The 23,148-nt window shown below is 41.3% G+C and overlaps 1 protein-coding gene across 3 annotated transcripts in view; it reads left to right on the forward strand.

Annotated features, from left to right (window-relative positions):
- Positions 1-22,531, forward strand: part of CERS6 (ceramide synthase 6) — a 312,278-nt gene extending 289,747 nt beyond the window's left edge. The window contains exons 9-11 of one of the 3 annotated variants that reach the window (XM_021924367.2): positions 17,288-17,444; positions 18,037-18,060; positions 21,443-22,196. In XM_021924367.2, the coding sequence (XP_021780059.1) occupies positions 17,288-17,444; positions 18,037-18,060; positions 21,443-21,595 (334 nt within the window). In that variant the 3' untranslated portion in view covers positions 21,596-22,196. Of the gene's footprint in view, positions 1-17,287; positions 17,445-18,036; positions 18,061-21,442 lie in introns of all 3 variants that reach the window. The other 2 variants (XM_021924369.2, XM_021924368.2) reach the window with 2 other exon arrangements.
- Positions 22,532-23,148: the final 617 nt, after the last annotated feature.

Raw genomic sequence — 23,148 nt, forward strand, 5'->3', positions numbered from 1 at the left:
TTTTCTTGGCCATTGTATTTCTTCTGTGAACTGTGTTCATATTCTTTGCCCACTTTTCTCTTTGAATATGTTGCGATTTTCTCATCAACATCCGTAATATTTGTGAGTGAAAGCTGCATCAGATGCTACCCAGATGCCACCTAACCTTCTGACAAGGAGCTAGGCCCTGTACACTCAGATGGCCAATGGTGTGTAGGATAAATTTCCTCTCTGATTTAAGGTATGGCCTTGGCTATTGCTCTTCCTGCAGTGAGAGTAGAAGTCTTACCTTCAGCTTGTTGACTGTAACCATTTTATTTGTGATCAGAGACTATGGAAATAAGTAATTAACATTGAATGGTTAAGCACAGTTAAACTCAGTATTACTGGTAGAAACACAAGAGAGTGCCTTGTTGTGTTAGTTAATTTTTTAAAATTTATTTTTAGATGAAACCTCCTGAGACTCTGTATACTGTCTTTTGAGTATTGGAAAAATATTTTTTGCTAAATAAAACCACCATCTCTAAAACCACGACTTGGAAGTGTTTGCAGTGATTTCTGCAAAAGAACTCATTGTGGTCCTACTCCTGAGCCTGCACACCCCACCGAATGACTGGCCTGGGGACTGCTTCAGTCAAATTGTGTTTGTATTTCTCTCTTCCTCAGTAAAGTGTTGTCTGTGCCTGTCCAAAGCTTGCCAGCAAATTGATCACATCAGGCAGATTTCCAGCCTGGCAGTTACAGATGGAAAAGGCTTTCAGATCTCAGGCTCTGAGTTTTGCACAGAGGCTTCCCTCTCCTAAGGTCTAAGGCACAACTATTTGTCTTTTTATTAGTATAATGTTTAATCCCAGAAATTGGGGTACAGGTATTAAATGCCACCCTGAGTTTGTGCAAGGCCTGCTCTTGATTCACAGTATAGGCACCTGCAGTGCCCCAGGGAAGCAGATCTCTTGGGTCCTTTCTGTCTGCCCTTTTCCTACCCCTGATTCCTGCCTCCCCCATCCCTTCCTACCGCTCTCTCTTACCATTTCCTCCTTCCCCAAAAGACAAGATTTGAGGGATTGTACCCATCGTTTCCAGAAGCACTCCCTCTCCTATATCTTCCAAAATCGTGACATGAGAAAGTAACAGAAAAGTGCAGAACCCAGGCAGGTTTCACAGTCCCTAGGCAGCTATTAAGCTCTAAATATTAGGCACCTTGACAAAGACAGCTCCAAGCCTGCCAACAAACCCACATTCCAGGGGCAAAGGATATCAAATGTGCAACTATTTGTTTAAGTTGATCCCTCTTCACTATCTGAATCCCTACACTCATAACCTGGATGAATCTGAGTGCTGCTTCTTTTGTTCAGATGGAATTTAAAAATCTGTTTTAGAGTGAGAAATGCACAAGCCCATCCCAGATAGGCAGGTCCTTTTCTCCCACAGGTACGCCCTCCTTTTCCCTGGCCTCCTCTCTTCTCAGCACTCCCAGGGAGCCAAATGCTTGCTGAGAACTGTCTCCACCCCTTATTCAATGCACGTAAAACTTGACAGTCTGAGCAGATGGGGAAAGTGGAGTTTTTCCGGCAACTGTCTCCTTTTCTGGAGCAGGAAGCTGGGACTCTGGCTAGAGTGAGGCTGCCCTCCTGCAGCTCTGAGACAGGAGAGGTGGCTGTCTGGAAACTCATCTGATGCAGGGCAGGTGAGCCCCAAACTGGTGCTTAGTCCACAAGGCTTCTTGGCTTTGCCCAGGAAAAACTTCAAGGGCAAGCTGGAGGTAGAAGAAGACAGCTTTATTGAAGAGGCAGTGCTGTAGCTCTGTGTGTCGTCCTGCAGAGCAGGGTTACCCACTAGGCAGGGAGTAGCAGCTCAGGGCAGTTTTGCAGTCATATTTACACCCACTTTCAATTACATTCAGAGTAAGGGGCAGTTAATGCAGAAATTTCTAGGGAAGGCATAGTAACTTGGGTCTTCAGGTCATGGAGAGGGGCAATTAACTCCCAGGTGCTGGCTTGGCAATGGCAATGGCGAACTGACATGGCACACTGGTGGGCGTGTCCTATGGAAAGCTGCTTCTGACCTTGCCCTGTTTTAGCTAGTTCTCAGTGTGGTCCGGTGTCTGAGCCCCACCTTCTACCTTACATCCAGCCCTGTGAAAATCTGTTGCACTCTTTGTCCCAGTTAAGACCTCTATTGGCTTTTGTTAATGCTTGGCTGTATATTATCATTCTCATGTGGCTTCCTCAAATTTTAATTTAAGCAGATATTTATATGATTACATACATGTTAATTATAGTTAAATACTTGTTATAGAAATTTTGTAGAAAAATTGAAACCACAAAGAAGAAGAAAAAATTTCAATCCTATAGCTCTGAGATAACCACTGTTCATTGTTTGATACCTTTGTTTCTAACATTTTATGTGTTTAAAATTACATCTTTTTTCTTTACCAAAGTAAGATCATTCTGCACATACTGCTTTTATAGCTTTGCTTTTCTAATTTAACATTGTATTCTGAGCATTTTTCCATTTCATTAAATGTTCTTCTATAATATAATTTCATTGGCTACAGAGTATCTGCCATATGAAAAAGTCATTATTTGGTGCACTATTTTAGGGCATTAATTAGGATGTTTCCAGTGGCTTGCTATTATAAATAATATTGAAATAAACATCTTCATGGACAAATCTTCTCACAGATTCCTGATTACTTCCTTAGGACAGATGTTTGCAGAGAGGATCACGGCTCATTAGATGTGCACATTTTGACACATATTGTAACATTATCAGCCAAATAGTATGCCAATTTTTATTCCAACCCCAGTTCCTCAAATAGAGAGTAAGTTCTTTGAGGTTCACTAGTATGTATCCTCCATAGTTCCTGGCAGTGTTGGGCATACAGTACAAACTTAATAAAAATAAAGTTAATTCCACTTAACTTTCTTGATTACCAGATATTTAACCAATCTCCCTTTTGCTACCTTCACTTGCTTTCATGCTATGGATGCAAAAGATAAGTGTGGTCACTGAGCTAAATATTGATGATAGCAGTGACTTTGATCAAAAGCCATGTTACCTCAAAACTGATCCTAAACACAAGTAAGAGGTTATAGCAGGAAGTGTCAGGTTAAAAGAATCTGGGGGCTAGAATATGGCTGGAAACTTATTTACTGCAGTACTAACAACCGGTTGTGCGAATGAGTTGATCACCTTTTCTAAAGAGAAAAGAGATTGAGGATGTGGTTTGGGGTGTGGGGTGCATCAGGTACTTTGTTATGACCCAAATATGGTACCAGAAGACAGAGCACTACTGGATGAGGGGGAGGTGGGTGCATACTCTGCTATGGGAGCCCGTGCCACTTCAGTAAATAAATCAAGCTTTCTTCTCTCTTGAGGAATCTCATTCTTCCTGTTTATCCTTCTCTCTCACTGCTCCACACTTCTCTGGAGTACTTGTTTCCATGAAGTATAATAATCACTGAGCAGTATTTTTTTGTTTAAGAGCAGCTGTGTTTCTTAAGCCTTGCTCTTGTTTTTAGGATCCTCATGTCCTCTTGCCAAGATATGTGCAGTGGCCTCTATGCAGCGTCCTCGCGCCTCCACTCTCCCCTGATGGAAACCATCTCACAGTTTCCATAATATTCTTCCTAAATCAAGGCCTTAATCTAGTTCCCCCATCCCCATTCCCAAATTTTCCAGGATTTTCCTGTTTTCCACTGTAAGTTCAAACTTTTCTTCCCAGCAAGAAAGACCTTCCACAAAATTATGCCAACACTTCTCCTTTACTGCCTTGCAGGTACCCAGTGTGTCCCTTGTGTATACCCTTTGCTTTCCAGCCTATACATGCCTTTGCTCAAAACTCTCCCTTTGCTTGGAACACCTGTTATATTTAATAATTCTACCTTAGTAATCAATGTATTTGTCTGATTCTCCTACACTTATTTGTAAACTCTTTGAGTGTAGGTACCTAGTCTTATCCATCTTAAAATCTCTCTCAGGGATACAGTTTCATTGTTTAGGGAGGGTGTACCCAAATATCTTGCTCATTTTAGATGTCATTTTTATGTTTAATATTCTGGTCACAGGGAGAAAATATCTTAAGCATATGGATTATGCCAGATGTAGTGGTGGCACAGCTGTAATTCCAGCTACTTGGGAGGCTAAGGCAGTAGGATCATTTGAGCCCAGGAGTCTGAGGCCGACCTTGGCAACAGACCCCACCTTTTACAAAAATAATAATTAATAACTATATATGTGTGTGTGTGTGTGTGTGTGTGTGTGTATATATATATATATAGAGAGAGAGAGAGAGAGACTGAGTTTGACACTGGAATGTGTCCAGTGACACCAAGTTGTATAGTTCATGCGTCAGGCCTTGCATGCAAATTGGAAATTAAAGACAGCAACATGGCAAAATGTGTTGCTGATAGCTTTCAGCTTTGCTGGATTGAACAGGCACATAAGGTGAGGCTGCAGACTCTCCTGTCTGCTGCCAGGTCACACCCAGCCAGTCCTTGTGTATTCATATGCCTGGTTGCCTCGTTCCCTGTGGAAGCTGGTGATGGGGTACGAACAAGGAGCTCCGCACGTAGCTGCCAGCTACAGTATGCTTAAACTGAGGGCTTGCTAAGCAATCTCTGTTGCCATTGCTATCCAACTTAAATGTCCTGCTGCTGAAAGCTGAGGTTCTGCACAGTGTTCAGTGTGCTCAGGAGGCAGTGGTTTGATCTCATAAATATAACATTTGCTCAGGGCCTTATATCCTTCATAGATTCCTTCCCAAAGATGGGATCTTGTACGTTTTTTTCTTGTTTTCTGCATTCTTGCTTTTTCCCATACATCTAGGTGTAAAACCAAAACAAAACCTTTCCTTTGGTTTTGCTTGTTAGGTTAAAATCAGAGAAACAATGAAGACTCACCGGAGAAGATTGCATCTATACAAATGGGGTATTTTATCCATGGAGAAAACAATCAGAACAAGTGAAATTTTAAGTAAATCTGAAAACATAAAAATTCATAAGGTTGTTTATGTTAGAGTTTAAGAAACCTTTAGTAAACATCTTGTCTTGGCTTTTATTTTGTAGATGAGGAAACAGGCTTGGAGAAATAAGACAACTCACATCACAGAGCCAGGGAATGCACGAACTGAGCCTAGCACCAGGTGTTTTTGACTTCCAGTTCAAATGTAGTACTCAAATCTCAATTCTTCTCTGAGGAAGCTCACTTCCCACCCATATTCCCAGGCACAGCCATCACATTCTATAGCAATGATTCTAGTAGTTAACATTATTTCAGTTGTTGATTAAACAGAATGATACATTTATGTTTGTCTTGATCACTTATTCAGTGCATATCGTTTCATGTGTGTGATTTTTCTGTCATACTTGTGAAGCCTGCAAGAGCAAAATTTTGTCTAAATCTGTGCATTCACTTTCCTAAGGCTTTTTGTTGTTGTTTATTTGGGTCCTTTTCCCCCTTGATTTTGAGCATCTTACAATTCAGTTTCCACAACTGTTTCTTACTTGTGGGGCGCACAGGGCGCAATTCTTTGTTAAAAGCATGTTCACTGCATCTCTCTTTTGCCAACCTAGAGATAATATGGTGCAGAATCTCTCAAGACTGCAGGCCTAGGATACTTTTTTCTCTTTTTAGCAGCACTTCCAAAATTTTCAGGGATATTTTTGCAGGATAAAAGTGAAGAATTAGTCTTGTAAATATTGAAATAAAAACAGACCTTTTTTTTTAAAGTATTGTAACACTTCCAGTAGAATCTATACCTGTTTAGAATTCCATGCCAAATCACATCCTCACACACACAGCTAGCTAGAGGAGAAATTTCTTACACTCTAGGTAAGGGTAAAACACTGTCCTCTTATCCCCTGCTTTCCTGCCACCCACCCCATGCCCAACTGCTCCCATCCTCCCTCTCCACCTGTGTGCAAATGAAGGAGTTGGTGTGGCTTGATGGGGCTGGGGGTGGAATTTGGGGGACAGTGTCAGGACGGGGACCCCTAGAGCAGACAGCATCAGGGAAGTCAGGGCTTTCCAGGGGGGTGAGAAGCCAGGCATCAAATACCACTCCCCATGTAAGTATCAGAGTCCAGAGAGCCAGGAGGCACTATGGGTCCGTGTCTCAGAGATAAGACATGAGAGATGAGAAGAAGGAAGTTGGAAAGAAGGAGGGTCTGTGTCTCAGGAACAGTAGCGTACTCCTTAGCATAACTCTTGGACCCACCAACCAGTTGGTGTGTTCAAGTGTCTAGGCCTGAATTTCTTCAAGGGCCAAAGGACAAAATGCAAGTGAGTATATATACTTTACATAATAATACATAATATTTAGTTTTCAGAAATTTTTTCGTGATCACAGATGAACCTATTAGTTAATACATTGCTTTAGGAAAACGGTTGCCTCCTGGATGTGGTAGAGAAGTCTCACAACCAGGCCTGCAGTGCAGACAAGGTAAGGCCTGCCTGAAGTTCTGATACCCAGAGTACACACACAATGCCTGAGGTGATGTTGACTCCCTTCAAGCTAAATAAGATGGGTGGAATTTGATCCCTAAAGAGTTAAATACTGAGATTCTCCCAGAGCCAAGACCCTACCAGAACCTTCTCGAGAGATTTTTAGGCAGCAGAGGGAAGCATTCTTCCTGTCTTGCCAGCCTGAACATGATCACTTCTAAACCTCCCTTTTAGCTCTTATTTGCTAAAAATTGTTTCAAGACTATACATTCTGTGTTTGTTTTTTTCGAGACAGGCCTTTGCTCTGTTACCCAGATGGAAGTACAGTGCATGCTTATAGCTCACTGTAGCCTTGAACTCCTGGGCTCAAGCGAGCCTTCTGCCTCAGCCCCCCCCCCAGTAGCTGGGACTACAGGCATGTGCTGCCACACCTGGCTAATTTTTATTTTTGTAGAGACAAGGTCCCACTGTGCTGCCCAGGGTGTTCCTGAACTCCTAGGCTCAAGTGATCCCACCTCAGCCTCCCAAAGCTCTGGGATTACAGGCGTGAGCCACCACGCCCAGCCCACATTCTCTTTTTTAATGTAAGTTTTAAAAGAAGGAGAGAGGGATTCCTAAAGATTATATGTTTTGGTTAGAAACAACAAAACCTCTGTCTTGTGACCTTGGATAATTAAATACTATTTTAGGATCTTGGTCTCCTGACCAAAAAGTTGGTATTGTATCTGATCTGCTGACTTTACAGTTAATAACGAGACTGAATCTAATAAACATGAAGTCTTTGAACATCTTCCAAACAGAAGGAAATATTACTATGGCTCTAGCTCTCTTAAATCCTTCAGTGGACTAGTTAGGGACGTATTTTACTCATGCTTTCTAGTCATCTTTAGGGATCCTCATTTGAAATATCCATGTGTGACTCTCAGCATGGAGGCATAAAGATGGATACTGTGTGCCTCATTTCCTTCTCTAGGGAATGTACAAAACCACATCACTCCCGTGGGGTGTGATCAGTGCAATAACCATGCCCCCACCCCACTGCAGGCCCCTCTGGCTTAAGAACCTATCCCACCCATAGATGGGTATTCAAGTTGTTAAAATGAGAAAATACAAATTGTCCCAGCCTTAGCAACTGCCCAAATAGGAAGCCAAAATGGAAGCTATTCCCAAGAAGCAAGTAACTAGAGCAGCCTCTCTGTGTTTCTGCTGTAAATAGCCACCCTGTAAACAGGCTCCTTCTGCCAGGCAGCTAGAAATTCCCTCTCTGCTTCCTTGTCAGTGGGGTCCGTCAGAGATGAGTTCAGTGAATTATCAGAATGACCAAGATTTTCTACTTTAACTGAGTTAATTGATTAGACCCAGAAACTTTGAAGCTGAAACAAATAATCTCACAACCAGAGTCTCAAATTGGTATGTGTTTGGTCTTTGTTTTCTCTCACCTCTACAAAACATACCATTGAAATCTTCAAGGGAAGGGGAAAAGGGAAAAAAGGTAAGGAAGCCCATGGTAATCTGACAGCATTCCCCACCTAGACCCAAGAGTGCTTGGCCTGCCATTGGCCTCGCTCGGAATGATCCTACAATGGAAATGAGCAAACGTAGCCCTTCAGGGAGGAACACAAAAGTGTAGGGAGGTTTCAGAGCCACTTCTGCCATCCTGCCTCTATGAGGATGGGAGGCTGGTTTTATACTCTTTTAGAAAACTGAAAGAGTAAGTCCCTGGAATCACAGTCTTTCTTAGGCTTCTACCTGCCTAGCAGGAGTCAGTCTTATCTATCCTTTTCTTAAAGTAAGGGATATTTACAGATACACCTCCACCTCAGTCCTTTCAAAGAGAAAAGCAAAGAAAAGGGCACAGGGCTGGCACTCCCATTTCCTTGTTGAATTTACGAAGATCTTTGGTTTTGTGTCTTGAATATTTTGTGTCATGACAAAGTAGTAATGAAAGGAATTATATAATTTTCAGTAATGGAGACAATTATATTGGGATTTAAGGGTCAAGTGGGGTGGGCCAAAGTGGGGAAACCACATAAATAAAACCAAATGGGTCATTGAAGCAGCAGGGCCTGGCTTATGGCTACCAGAAACTAGCTTATGAGCCCAAGGGACAACACATTACAGGGAATTACAGGCCAATGGCAAAGATCTGCAGAAATGCTGAACAGATATATTGATGTTCATCGTCCATCATAATGTGGGGACGGATCAGCTCTGAGTGTAAGCCTGGGTGAAGAACAGAGAAAGGGATGGGAGAACCTGATGGCCTAGACCAGCAGACAGGTAGCTTCAAGTCTCAGTGTCCCCTACTAATGCGATCTGACTTGGGGAATGTTATTTACATTCCTCTGCTTCCATGTCCTCATATGAAAAATAGGGATAATTACAGGACACAGTGTGGAAAAAAAGAAATAGAAGTTATCCCATAGGCTTTATTTCCTGAGAATTAAATGAGTTAACATATAAAGCCTAAGCCCGGTTCCTAACATATAGTTAATGTTCAATAAGTATTAACTAGTATTAGTGTTGCTATTTGAGGATCTTACAGAGACGTTGAATGGGCAAAAATGAAGCAATGTATGTAACATATTTGGCACAGTGCTTAACACATGGTAATTACTCCAGGAAGAGAAGTTATAGAGAACCAAGCAAAAGTCTGTCTTATGCACACATAGGCAACAAAGAGCTAACTAGAGGGCTGAAAACAAGCATGTTGGAATCAGGATACATCCCGAAGGACACAGCCTTGGCTGGAAGGACTCAGGGTGGGAGGTCAGGAGCGTGGGTAAGTAGACCAGGCAGTGGCAGAGTTAGGAATTCAGGCAGGCAGACAGCAAATAGGGCAGCAAGTACTTTTGGAAAAATAATAATAATAATAACATCTACCCCAGCCAGGAAGTCACCAATTACAAACTTCCTGGGATAAGAGACCAATTCCTAAGACTGGCCTGGCTATGACCTAAAAGTAAAAATAAATTCACTGACCCCATGTCCTATTGGCTAAGGATACAGATGGAACTCTTATGTGCACTGCGAAATGAAAGATAGATTATTTGTTCATGTTCAAGTTCATATTCCTGTCCGGGGATAAAGAAATGACTTCTGGCCAGGCATGGTGGCTCATGCTTGTAATCCCAACACTTCGGGAGGCCAAGGTGGAAGAATCACTTGAGCTCAGGAGTGCAAGACCAGCCTGGGCAACTTAGTGAGACCCTGTCTCTACAAAAAAAATTAAGAAAATAAGTAACTTCCATGTTTGCTACAGATTAATAGATCAGTGACTTTTTTATTCAAGATAATGAGGCACCCATGCTGGAGGCTACCCAGAAGCTGTCCTCCCAAAACTGGGAACTTGATATCAACACCAGTGTTGTGGAGAATGCAAGTTGCAGCAGGGGCAGTCTTGTTAAAAAGGAAGGAAATTGCAAACATCGTTCTCAGCCTTGTAATAGTCTTGATGTTGACTAATGTCAACATGATGTTGACTAATGATGTTGATGTTATTTAAGCCTGGAACTTCTGTTACCTTAAGAAAACCCGCACAACGAGGGCTGCTTGTAATCATGACTTAATTACCTGACTTTCAGGTTTTAAATGCCCACGTTTTTTGTTCAGAGTGAATTTTAAATGCATTTCTATCAGCATCTACTTTAAAATGGACAAAACATGCTAGCAGATTAGTCATCTGAGGTAGAGTCTACTTTCATTTATGTTTTATGTAGGTCAAATGAACATATATGCCAGAGATACGCACATCATGAAATACACTGAGGTCTGTTTGGGAAAGCAAAGTCAAGACCATTCAAAAGCTATGAAGTAAACCACACCCTAATTTTGACCACAGAGTTCATTTTACTTTTCAAGGTATCCTCACTGACATTATGTAGCACTCCTTAAAGTGAGGCCCTGACTCTGTTCCTTAGAGAAGAAATCTTGGCTCTCTGGATATTTGACTTGGATCTAATTATTATTGTGGTTTTTTTAGAGATCATTCCAAAAACATACAACCCAAAGCTCAGATAGAACTCTTTAGTTAAAGTAGGGGAGGCGCGGTGGAGGTAAACTTGCGGTTACTTGCCATGGCCAAAGGCCATGGTGTCATCAAAAACATGCACCTGTAACCCATTCATACAATAAGATCACCTGGGCCATTGTTAACGTCTTGATTACCATTATGTGCTCCTGCCTGTATGTCACTGGAGTATTTAAAAGTAAGATGGACAGGGCTGAAAGAATGTTCATCTAATTTTACATATTACAGAGAATGGATTTAAACTCTTACTTGGAAGTTGCAATGAGAATGGGGAAATTGAGCATTGGAGATAGCTTTTTGGAGTAAGATGCCAGTGAAGGTCTTTTTACACTGCACTCTGTGACATTATGAGACCTCAGTCCTCAGGTTTCAGGGGAAAGCATAATGCTTTAAGTCACAGTGATGCTTAGAATTCAAATGGGTATGGCCTTAAGTGTCTTCTTTAAGACTCCCTTGTGTTTGCCTCACACACAAAAAAAGTTGTAAACTGTTCTGCATGAATGTATGTATCCCACACACACATATCCCTTATGTCTATGATAATCAAAGTTAAGATGAAGAACCCATAAAGGGTAAGAATGAGCTAAAGTAACTACAGGGCATGGCCAAATCAAATTTTATGATTCATTAAAATCACCCACCAAGGCTAAGATATTGGGGTGGTCACAGGTGTATCAGGGCATCAGTAGTGAAATGCATGGAGCCCAGCTTTGCCCTGTAGGCACATTTCTGTCAAATGCAGGACGAAAACAGCTCTAACTGACGCCTCTTCATGCATTTGATGGGATGTCCATTCATTTGATGGCATGCCCATTCATTTGATGGGATTTTTAGAATGGGGGGTATAACATGGAGATCAAGTGTTTTCTGTACTGGGACTCACCCTTAGCAAAAGGTTTGGACAGAACAAACCTGCCTGAGTATGCACTGTGCGTGCATGATATGCCATCTAGTGGTTAAGTGAGCCTAACATGAATGAAAAGAAAAATGATCTCAGGTCCCTTCTGCCTCTGTACTCATTAGGCCAACAGTAGAGGTTCGCTGCTATTATTTGGAAAAGAAAAGAATTTATTTTCTTAGAAGCCATATGTTGAATACAAATTCATCTGTGACCACCCCAAAAGCTTAGCCTTGGTAGGTGATTTTAATGAATCATAAAATTTAATTTGGCCATGCCCTGTAGTTACTTTAGCTCATGCTTAACTTTTATGGGTTCTTTATCTTAACTTTGATTATCATAGAACTATTATACAGTTCTTTATTATGTGTGTAGGGGATGAACACATTTATGCACAACAGTTTACAACCGTTTTTGTGAAGCAAACACAAAGTGTCTTAAATAAGATACTTAAGGCCATACCCCTTTGCATCTAAGCATTTAAGGAGAACACTGATATTAGAGTAATTCTTAAAGCCGAAAGCTGTACATTGTGTGTTTTCTTTGTATATATGTGTTTTGTTTGGCCCACAGGGTACTGTCTTCCATTTTATTTTATTGGCGTATAATTCCTATATGCAATATAGTGCAAAAAATCTTCAGTATATGGCTCGATAAATTTGTATGTATGTATAACCCATGTGATCATCACCCAGATCAAGATATAGAAGGGTCCAGCCTCCCTTAGATCCCCCCACCCCCGGTCAGTCCTCCCTCAAAGACAACCGCTGTATTAGTCAGGGTTCCCTAGAGGGATAGAACTAATAGGAGAGACATATAGGAGTTTATTAAGTATTAACTTACACTATCACAGGGTCCCACAGTAGGCTGGCTGTGAGCTTGAGGAGCAAGGAGAGCCAGTCTGAGTCTCAAAACTGAAGAACTCGGAGTCCGATGTTTGAGGGCAGGAAGCATCCAGCACAGGAGAAAGATGTAGGCTGGGAGGCTGGACCCGTCTCACCTTTCTCGTGTTTCTGCCTGCTTTATATTTGCTGGCAGCTGGTTAGATTGTGCCCACCAGATTAAGGGTGGATCGGCCTTCCTCAGCCCACTGACTCAAATGTTAATCTCCTTTGGCAACACCCTCACAGACCCAGGATCAATACTTTGCATCCTTCAATCCAATCAAGTTGACACTCAGTATTAACTGTCACAACCACTATCCTGAACTCTGTCACCATAGGTTCGTGATGGCATCATTAAAGTACATACTCCTAAAGTACCTCCCAGAAATAAGATTCTATAGTCACCATTTTAATAGTTTGTCCAAAAAAAAAAAACCAGTTTCCTAAATTGTAACATTCTTGGGCCAAACAAAGGCTCTTTCCTAGGTTTACTGTTTATTAGAGTCTGGGTGTCATATGTTCTCTCTCCCCCAGTATAAATTCCTAATATATTGTTTTTCTTACCATGCTTCTCACTGAGAGATATATCTGTTTGGTGCACTGATTGTATTTTCTCAAGTGTCTCTACGGGAAGCCAAGTTGATTTTCAACGAAATCCCATTACTTTTGAGCAGCATCTCATAAGTAATCAGAGGTGCCACTGATTGTCATGGCAAAGCCTATAAATCCTGATACAGTGTTTCAGAAATTAATGTGAATGCCATGTTGCCAACGGCTGCTCTGACATCCTGTTCAAATTAAGCCAAGCAGTAGCATCAGTCCTAGCGTCACAATGGCGAGAAAGCTTCTCGGTCTATAATCCAGCAAAGGTTAACTTATAATGAATAGCATAATGCAGTCATTGTTGCTATTTACACAGAACTTCTTTCTGTTGAAAGGGAACTAAAGTTTCTCTGAATATCAACATGTGTAGTATGTCAAGAAGCAGAGCTAGTTTTGAAATAAAATGATTTTTATTATTTCAGAGCTTTCTTCTTCATATTTATTGAATTGTTGGATTAGCAAACACATGTCTAGCAAGCATGTTACGTGTCTAGCAACGAACGTGTCTAGCAAGCATGTTACGTGTCTAGCAACGAACGTGTCTAGCAAGCATGTGACTTCCAGGTGTTTTGCAGGATGCTGGAGATAGAAGCGTGTAAGGTGTGCGAGTCCTCCCACACTGCCACGGAGTTGAGCCTTGTTGTCCCCCTGGCCTGCAAACTGATGTTTAAAGAGATAACTGCTTCTTCAGATAATAAACAAGGCAGGAATGTAGGCATTATCCTAATTTAGTCATTTTTACAAAGTAATTGTATTTATTAATAAGTATTAATTATTTATTATTAATAATTTCTCAAAACCCAAACACCACATGTTCTCACTCATAAGTGGGAGTTGAACAATGAGAACACAAGGACACAGGGAGGGGAACATCACACACTGGGACCTGTCGGGGACTGGGGGGTGAAGGAAGGAGAGCATTAGGACAAATACCTAGTGCATGTGGGACTTAAAACCTAGATGACAGGTGGATGGGTGCAGCAAACCACCATGGCACATGTATACCTATGTAACAAACCTGCACATTCTGCACATGTATCCCAGAACTTAAATTGTAAAAATTAAATTTTTAAAATGTAAAAAAAAAAAATTTCTGGAATAAGAATGAAAACTAAATTTTTAATTTTTAGTGTTTCCTGTTATGGGACATTTTGGTTGTTTGCTGTTTTTAAAATATTTATAGGTATTTTATGTCTATGTATTTGAAATTCAGTCTCTGACTCCCTGCCATACTCAATGGCCAGAGCTTCCAGAATAGTGTTAAATAATAATGGTTATACTTTTTGTCCATGGTTTTCCTGATTTTAAAGGAAATAATTCTGGTGTTTATTAATATGCTGATTTGAAAGGGTTACAAAAATCATAGTAAGTCCTTTGTATTCTAATTGTTAAACATCAACAATGAGGAATTAAACATTACCAAGTGTCTTTGATGCTGTTGAAATCATTACATTTATACCAATTTGGCCTATGTTTGTAATATGTTAACAGATTTCCTAATATTATCCCCCTTCCCCAGAGTGAATACAACTATTTCATGAGGTATTATTCTTTTAATGACTTGTAAAATTCAAATCATTAAATTTCTATCGTTTTTAGAATTTTAACATGTTTATTATGTATTACGCTTTAAAGACAACTAGTATGGCAGGGTTGGAGACAAACTGTTAGTCTCATTCTAGTCTGTAAATAGGAGTGGCAGAAATTGGGGGATGGGGAAGAATCTATTTGTCTATTTTATTTTTCATTCTCCTTTTTCCTTTATTTTTTTGAGACAAGGTCTCACTCTGTTACCGAGGCTGGGGTGCAGTGGCACAATCATAGCTTCACTGTAACCTGCAACTCCTGCTCAAGTGATCCTCCTGCCTCAGCCTTTCGAGTAGCTGGAACTGCAGGCGTCTGCCACCATACATGGTTAATTTTTATTTTATTTATATAGAGATAGGGTCTCGCTCTGTTGCCCAGGCTGGTTTCAAACTCCTGGACTCAAACAATCCTCCTACCTCAGCCCCCCAAAGTGCTGGGATTCCAGGAGTGAGACACAGTGCCTAGCCTCTCCTTTTTTCTGTTTTCTTTACCTCTTATTCCAACTGCAATAATTGTTTTTCTCTCTCTCTCTTTTTTTTTTTTTTGAGATGGAGTCTTGCTATATCACCCAGGCCGGACTGCAGTGGTATGATCTCGGCTCACCACAACCTCCGCCTACTGGGTTCAAGCAATTCTGCTGTAGCCTCCTGAGTAGCTGGGACTACAGGCACACAGCACCACACTCAGCTAAATTTTTTTTTTTTTTTTTTTGTATTTTTAGTAGAGACAGGGTTTCACCATCTTGGCCAGGCTGGTCTTGAACTCCTGACCTCAGGTGATCCGCCCACCTCGGCCTCCCAGAGTGCAGGGATTACAGGAGTGAGTCACTGTGCCCGGCCTGTTTTTTTCTTTTCTAATTCACAAAGTTCTTTTCTAACCTCTCTCAAAGCTTTCATCACAGTTTCTTTTGTTTAAATTATCTATTTGTCTTATGTTCTTATATGAGTGATCTGTGTCTTAAACTCGAGAGTTTTCTCTCCCTTCCCTTTAGCCACTAAGTGTTGTCCACCCAGCCTCTCCTCTAGAATCAGATTGTCCCAGCAAAGTGCCGCAGTGGCAGGCAGTAGAAATGCACTTAGGTGAGTTTTCTTTTTTTTTTTTTTTTTTTTGAGACGGAGTCTCGCTCTGTCGCCCAGGCTGGAGTGCAGTGGCCAGATCTCAGCTCACTGCAAGCTCCGCCTCCCGGGTTCATGCCATTCTCCTGCCTCAGCCTCCCGAGTAGCTGGGACTACAGGCGCCCGCCACCTCGCCCGGCTAGTTTTTTGTATTTTTTAGTAGAGACGGGGTTTCATCGTGTTAGCCAGGATGGTCTCGATCTTGTGACCTCGTGATCCGCCCGTCTCGGCCTCCCAAAGTGCTGGGATTACAGGCTTGAGCCACCGCGCCCGGCCAGGTGAGTTTTCTTGTGGTTCTCCAAACCATCCCTGGGGTAAGCTGAGGAGGAGAGCCGAGAATAAGAATGATTCCAAAATTATGCAGGTGCTGTGCTTCTCTGTGGCAGCAATATGGGTCCAGATGACATGAGTCCATTTCCAAGTGCTTAGGAGCAGACACAGGCAGGGACCAGAGCAAAGCACTAAAACCAGCCTTTGAGGTGTCTGCTCTAGGTGGCTGTTGCATTCTAGTTCTGATGGTAGATTACAGAGAGAACCAGTTACCTCAAATAATTTTTCCTAATTCAAATACATACTCTTACATACTCTTAAAACTAAATACATTCATTGTTCTCTAATCATTTTTGTCAAAATCCTTCCGATACTCATTTCAAGACATCACTTCAAAATGATGTCTTTTAATTGTCAGTGGTTTCCCAGGGGAAGCCTTACACAATTAAGGACCCTCTAATGACTCTCCTACTAGATATGAGCCTACGTCTCACTCATATTCTCACTTCCACTGTGTTTTTCCCTGTGCTAGGCGTATGGCTTGTACTTAAGTAATGTTTAGGAGTTAATCTCTTTTTTTTACAGTGTATTGGCATTGAATGGCATTCTTCTCACTTATTTAAAGCCCAAAAGCAACTTCAAAGATCATACAGGCCTTTTAACAAGTAGATACAGCATCCCAACCAAAAAAATGAATGAAAATTAATGAAAGAAATGATGGCAAAAGTGAAGGGGGAAACATATGATCCAACAATTACACTTCTGGATATATGCCTGAAAGATACATACTCAGAGTGATATTTGTAGACCCGTGTTCTTAGTAGCATTATTTGCAATGGCCAAAAGGTAGAAGCAACCCAAGTTCCATTTCAGTGGATGAGTGGATAAAACATGATATATATGTATAATTCAGCCTTAAAAAGGAAGGAAGTTCTGACACATGCCACAACATGGATGAACCTTGAAGATGAAACAAGCCTGTCACAAAAGGACAAATACTATGATTCTACTTTGATGCTGTAGCTAAGGTAGTCAAATTCACAGAGACAGGAAGGAGAATGGTGGTTGATGCAGGCTGGTAGAATGGGTAGAGAATCTTGGTTTTGAAAGATGAAAAGTGTGCTGACCATGAATGGCGGTGATGATTGCACAACAATGTGAATTTACCTAATGCCAGTGAACCGTACACTTAAAAAAAGTCAAGATGGTCAATTTTACGTTATATTTATTTTATCATTTTCGAAGAAGCGAATAGGGAAAAAATATTCAACCTAAAACCAAATGAAAGTCATACCACCAGGGCTATTCTTCAGGAAATGACATTTCTAAGTACCTGGCAAACTTTCATACCATCCTGCCAGAGAGGGGGTAGTTGGGAGACACTGTTGACCTTCTGCTTTAGAGGAGTGACGAGAGTTCCTTGGAAAGCAAAGGAAAATGCCACATTCACTAATCACTTGCTTCTTTTGCTTAGGGTGTTAAATACCACATTATTTGAAAGCTGGGAGATCGTTGGACCTTACCCTTCCTGGTGGGTTTTTAACCTACTGCTGTTGCTAATACAAGGGTTGAACTGCTTCTGGTCTTACTTGATTGTGAAAATAGCTTGCAAAGCTGTTTCAAGAGGCAAGGTAAGCTGTAACTCACTTTTTCCAATATGTCTTAGAAAATTTTGTTTCTGTAATTTCTCTGGATCAACTATTTACTATTTCATATTTCATCAAAATTGGTATTATTTCTTCAGAATTGAACAAAACTACCTAGAAACATAAACGAAAATGTCATTTCCTTCTCTAGTTCATTTTTTAAGTCTTCAGTGTTCCTTTGCTGGCGATGGCACCCAATGATATGCATTTGTAATTTTAGACTTAATAATATATTATTTGTTGTGTTTGCTCTCGCTCCTCCTGTCAACCATGGACCTCTTCTGATTATATTTATACTGAACAGAAATGTAATCACTTATTTCCTTTTATGAGGAGGATCACTTAGTGCAGTATGCCTGTTTAAACAAACCTTTCTTTCAAACTGAAAAACAAATCTGTTCATGACTTCCAACAAGATTTAGTTAAATCTTTTTGGTTAAAAGTGGACTTGAGGTTGATTTGAATAAAGCTTCCTAAGCCTCAGCTCCCACCATGTGTGTAGAGCAGAGACTTTTCCAGATCGTTCTCTGTGACATGTTCTTACTTGTTTGTTCTCTTCCTTCTGCTACCCTGGAAGGCTGGGAAGTGGAACCCTTTACATGTAAGTTTCTCCTCCTCTCTCTCTGTCCTTGTCCTGAGTGCCTCTTGCCTGTTGGAGGGGCACTCAAATGCTTTTGTTTCCGTGCATATTGTTCTGTCTAACCTATTGACACTGGCTAGAGGCTTCATGTGAGCTGCAGTTCCATGAGCTGCAAGGGACACTAGAGACAGCTCTATTAGGGCCCTTTGGTGTGAGCTTGTGTTCTGCTAAATGTTGCATGATCCAACAGAGAAGAAGAATTTCTTTCACTGGTGTTTAATATGTTGGCTAAAAGACAGAAATAGACCAAAGTAAAGTAGGAGAAACAGAACTAGTTGGAGGAGGAGAGGATCAACACATTTTAGAATGGAGGCCTGAGCATCAGCTGTGTGCCTGACCTGCCCAGGGCCATATGGTAGCACGTGACCATTCTGATTCATCAAGGTCAATAGAGCTGGCCTCTTCTGCAGGGGAAGTCGGGGCATCTAGTCATGTAGTATGAAACCACTTCTCAGCACCATCTCTAGTAGAAATCCTAATTATTTTGATCAATTAATTGTTCAGAAGCTAAAGTTCATTTTTCTCTGTGACCTCTCACTCTTTAAAATGATCATGTATTTCTGGCCGGGCGCGGTGGCTCAAGCCTGTAATCCCAGCACTTTGGGAGGCCGAGACGGGCGGATCACAAGGTCAGGAGATCGAGACCATCCTGGCTAACACGGCGAAACCCCGTCTCTACTAAAAACACAAAAAATTAGCCGGGCGAGGTGGCGGCGCCTGTAGTCCCAGCTACTCGGGAGGCTGAGGCAGGAGAATGGCGGGAACCCGGGAGGCGGAGCTTGCAGTGAGCTGAGATCTGGCCACTGCACTCCAGCCTGGGCGACAGAGCAAGACTCCGTCTCAAAAAAAAAAAAAAAAAAAAAAAAAAGATCATGTATTTCTATTTTAAAGTCTCTCTGTCCTCATTTGGATTCAAATTTAGTCAACATGCACAAAACTGTCAATATGATAACAATAACTAAATATGCAAGAATGCTGCTTAGATTACTTGTGTCCTAAATTGAATTGCTATTTCTACCAGACACGTTGCCTGCTCTTCAACTTATTCATTCTACTTTATGAAGAGATGATGATTAATTTTATTCTAGATCTCAGGCTTCACAATATCTTAGCTGCCCTTGCGGCTCTCACCTGGGACAGTAAGATTCATCTTGGCCATGAGTTATTTTCCTCTGGGCTATTTTGAGATATTCTAAATTGTCCTTTCTTTGAAGGTAACGTAAGTATAGATTTTTCTAAGTGCAATTTAAAAAATCTGAGCATGCAAATGTAAATTAATCACTTTGTAAAACTGGAGATTTCTACTTAAGACTAATGGACTTATCAACATAGTGGAGCTTTACTATAATGCTGGCTTTGTGACTCACAATGTTTAAGTTCAATTACCTTTAGCCATTTTGGAGTCTGAGTATCTAAATCTGTTTGGAGATGGCCTGTGTGAGTTCAGTCCCATCTCAAAGGGTATTGGAGTGAGGTTCACTTTTACGATACTTACTTCATCACCACTGGTTGGCATAAAGCAGTAGTTCTGAGCTTTCGCTTTCTCCTGACCCCACCCACCTGAGAGAGAGGACGTTCTCCCACAGGAACTGTTAGTTTCTCAAGTTGGGCAGAGTGGAGGGAGTCCAGGATTCTCATGTTAGAGTGTAATGGTAGCACAGACGGGGTGTGATGTGGGAAAGCCCCCCGTTAATTCTGCCATACCTCCCAGGGGACTTTGCCAACCTCCCCAGCCCACCCCTAGAGAATCACAAGAGGACCAGATTGGGAACGTTCCTATGAAGGAAGGCTACCAGGTCTCTTTTGTCACACTACTGAAAAATATAAGTAAGCAGTGATGAGTTACTCAAAAATCTTAAGGCCTTCTGGGTAAGAATGCTTACCATAATTTAGACTTACAGAGTAGGAGGTTCAAACTATTTTTATCTTAAAAGCAGTATTTTCTTAATTTCCCACAAAAATTACTTCCTTGTTAGACAGTAGGATTTTTCTCGTCCTTTATGGTAATGTATAGATTTACATCTTCTCACCTTATTTTGACCTCCATGTGACTTAGGGAGATTGAATGGAGCATTGAAGAGACTTGGCAGGATGGGAGCCAGTTCTTTCTTTTTATGACAGTTTTGCTCTTACTGCCCAGGCTGGAGTGCAATGGCACGATCTCGGCTCACCGCAGCCTCCGCCCCCTGGGTTCAAGCGATTCTTCTGCCTCAGCCTCCGGAGTAGTTGGGATTACAGGCATGTGCCACCACACTTGGCTTTTTTTTTTTTTTTTTTTAGTAGAGACTGAGTTTCTCCATGTTGGTCAGGCTGTCCTTGAACTCCTGACCTCAGGTGATCCACCCACCTCAGGCTCCCAGAGTGCTGGGATTACAGGCATGAGCCATCTCGCCTGGCAGGGAGCCAGTTCTTGATGATCTGGTCAGTGGATTTTCCTCAGGAAATATTTCAAGCTCTACCCCACTCAGCAGGTTCTTAAGATGTCTCCTGGCCAGGCACAGTGGCCCACACCTGTAATCCCAACACTTTGGGAGGTCGAGGTGGGTGGATCACCTGAGGTCAGGAGTTCCAGACCAGCCTGGCCAACATACTGAAACCCTGTCTCTACTAAAAATACAAAAATTAGCTGGCCATGGTGGTGCATGCCTGTAATCCTAGCTACTCGGGAGGCTAAGGCAAGAGAATCCTGAACCCAGGAGGCAGAGGTTGTGGTGAACTGGATCACACCACTGCACTCCAGCCTAGGCAACAGAGCAAGACTCTGACTCAAAAAAAAAAAAAAAAAAAAAAGATGCCTCCTGCTGCCTTTTGTTGTGTGACATACGAAACAAAATTCCTAATTAATTATAGCATACACAAAATAAAAATGTAATCATTAAACAATGCATTAAAAAGCCAAATAGGATTTTTTTTCAATGTTGTGAGCTAGTGACTATCTCCATTGGTATGGTTAATTGAGAGCTGACTTTAAATTATTCTCAAGGAGAATGTGATCATCAGTGAGTAAATTTATCCATTTGTACTAAATGCCTGTGATGCCGTTCCAGTGGCACAGTATGCTGCTTTTTGATTAAAAGCGGGATTCATGGTCTAGTACGTTCTGAATATGGAAAGATACCTTCAAGAGGTCAGGAAGTCTAGCCCTCCATGATACTTACCTTTGTCGCCTACATTTTATCTCTCCAATGAAGGGGAACTTATTGCTATGGCAATGTTCTCATCCTCTTCAATTTTTTAACATTGGGATCTGTTTCCCTTTGTGTATGACTGCATGTGCTTCTAGCATGCCATACCTTGATGATTTCTTAGGTGCTGGTTATACTCACCTGCTTCTACTCCACAGGTGTCCAAGGATGATCGAAGTGATATTGAGTCTAGCTCAGATGAGGAGGACTCAGAACCTCCAGGGAAGAATCCCCACACTGCGACAACCACCAATGGGACCAGTGGTACCAACGGGTATCTCCTGACCGGCTCCTGCTCCATGGATGATTAATTACTGAAAACTACAAGTCCCAAGCAAAGTGAACTGTTTGTTCCTGGAAGCATTTAATAAGTTGCAAATGCAGTTCCTTTCATAATATCTCAGCACCAGAAACAAAAATTAAGATTATCAAAGCATTTTGAATAGTGCACTGCCATGTGTCCTGTCTGTGAATGAAGAAGAATTACCATTCTCTCTATGTAGGCATGCTGTATGTAATTGACACAAGGGAACAGTATTTGCATTTGTACTGTCTTAGAATATTATTTATTTTTTGTATTTGTAAATCTGTGGACAAAAGAGGGTTTCCTCACTCCTTTTACTCACTGGGCTCATGACAGTGAAGGAGATGCTCCATCTGCTTTTCCCCCTTTCTCTTGCTGTAGTCCAATGTGCTATGAGCATCAGCTTACTTTATCACTTAGAGCAAGCAAAATCCAGTGCAAGATTCTCGTTCAGCTCTAAATAGGTTTGCTTTCTTTTTGTTACAGTGCCCATTTTGAAATTGCCTATACAGTCTCAGTGACCATTTAAACCGGACGAACCAGGTGTTTAATATTCACTCTTCATGGTCAATTCGCAGTTCAAATTAAAGAAGATGGTTGTTGGAGAACTTTTTGAATGGTTTTGTATTAAATTGCTTCGAAATAGATTTCATTTCTTGTGCACACAGCCAAGATTTCCTCAATGGGTGTGATAGCTAGTTGAGGGTTAACCTTGTAGGTTACAGAGTGTGTTTGTTTGTTTGTTTTTCTCTGTGATGAGGTCAGTGCTCTGATTCTGAAGGAGGATATTCACTGAAGCTCATAGTTATAAACAAGGAAATCACTGTTAAGAATGGGAATTTGTCTTGTGTTCTGGGAATAACATAAAGAGAGCAGCTGATTTCAGCCAGGTTTTGCCACTACCCTATAATTAGTGCAGTCTTCTGTCACATTATAAAAGAAAGAAGTATATTTGGGGACAAAAAAAAATCTTTCAAGAGTTGATAAAAATTACATGTGCATTGCAAAGCACTTTAATGCAACCAGCTTTCAAGAAAAAGCCCTATCTAGTACTTGATGTTGATGTTTTTATTTTGCTGAGCAAAATAAAGCCAATGGGAGAGAGACTATTTTACCCTTTGCTTTTCTCCTTAAACGTAATCCAGATGACTTTCCTGTTACTAGACACTGAGCAGCATTACACTACAATGCTTCTTTGGTTTCCAGGAATTTTTTTCAAGTGGGGCTGTTTCTGGAAAAAATGAAAAATTCTATTGGACAATGGCAATATCAACAATGAGGAAAAGTACTGAAGAATAAGTTTCCATAAGTCTTCTACACAGCAGTGTTATTTATGTACAGATAAGAAAACTGTATGTTGGCCAAAGATTTTATCTCTTCTTCTAACTTCTAGTAAGAGGAACAAGGGATTATAAAACCCTTCATAGGCCGGGCGCGGTGGCTAAAGCCTGTAATCCCAGCACTTTGGGAGGCCGAGACGGGCGGATCACCAGGTCAGGAGATCGAGACCATCCTGGCTAACCCGGTGAAACCCCGTCTCTACTAAAAAATACAAAAAAC

This window comes from Papio anubis, chromosome 10, assembly GCF_008728515.1.
Source record: "Papio anubis isolate 15944 chromosome 10, Panubis1.0, whole genome shotgun sequence".
NCBI classification, from domain to species: Eukaryota; Metazoa; Chordata; class Mammalia; order Primates; family Cercopithecidae; genus Papio; species Papio anubis.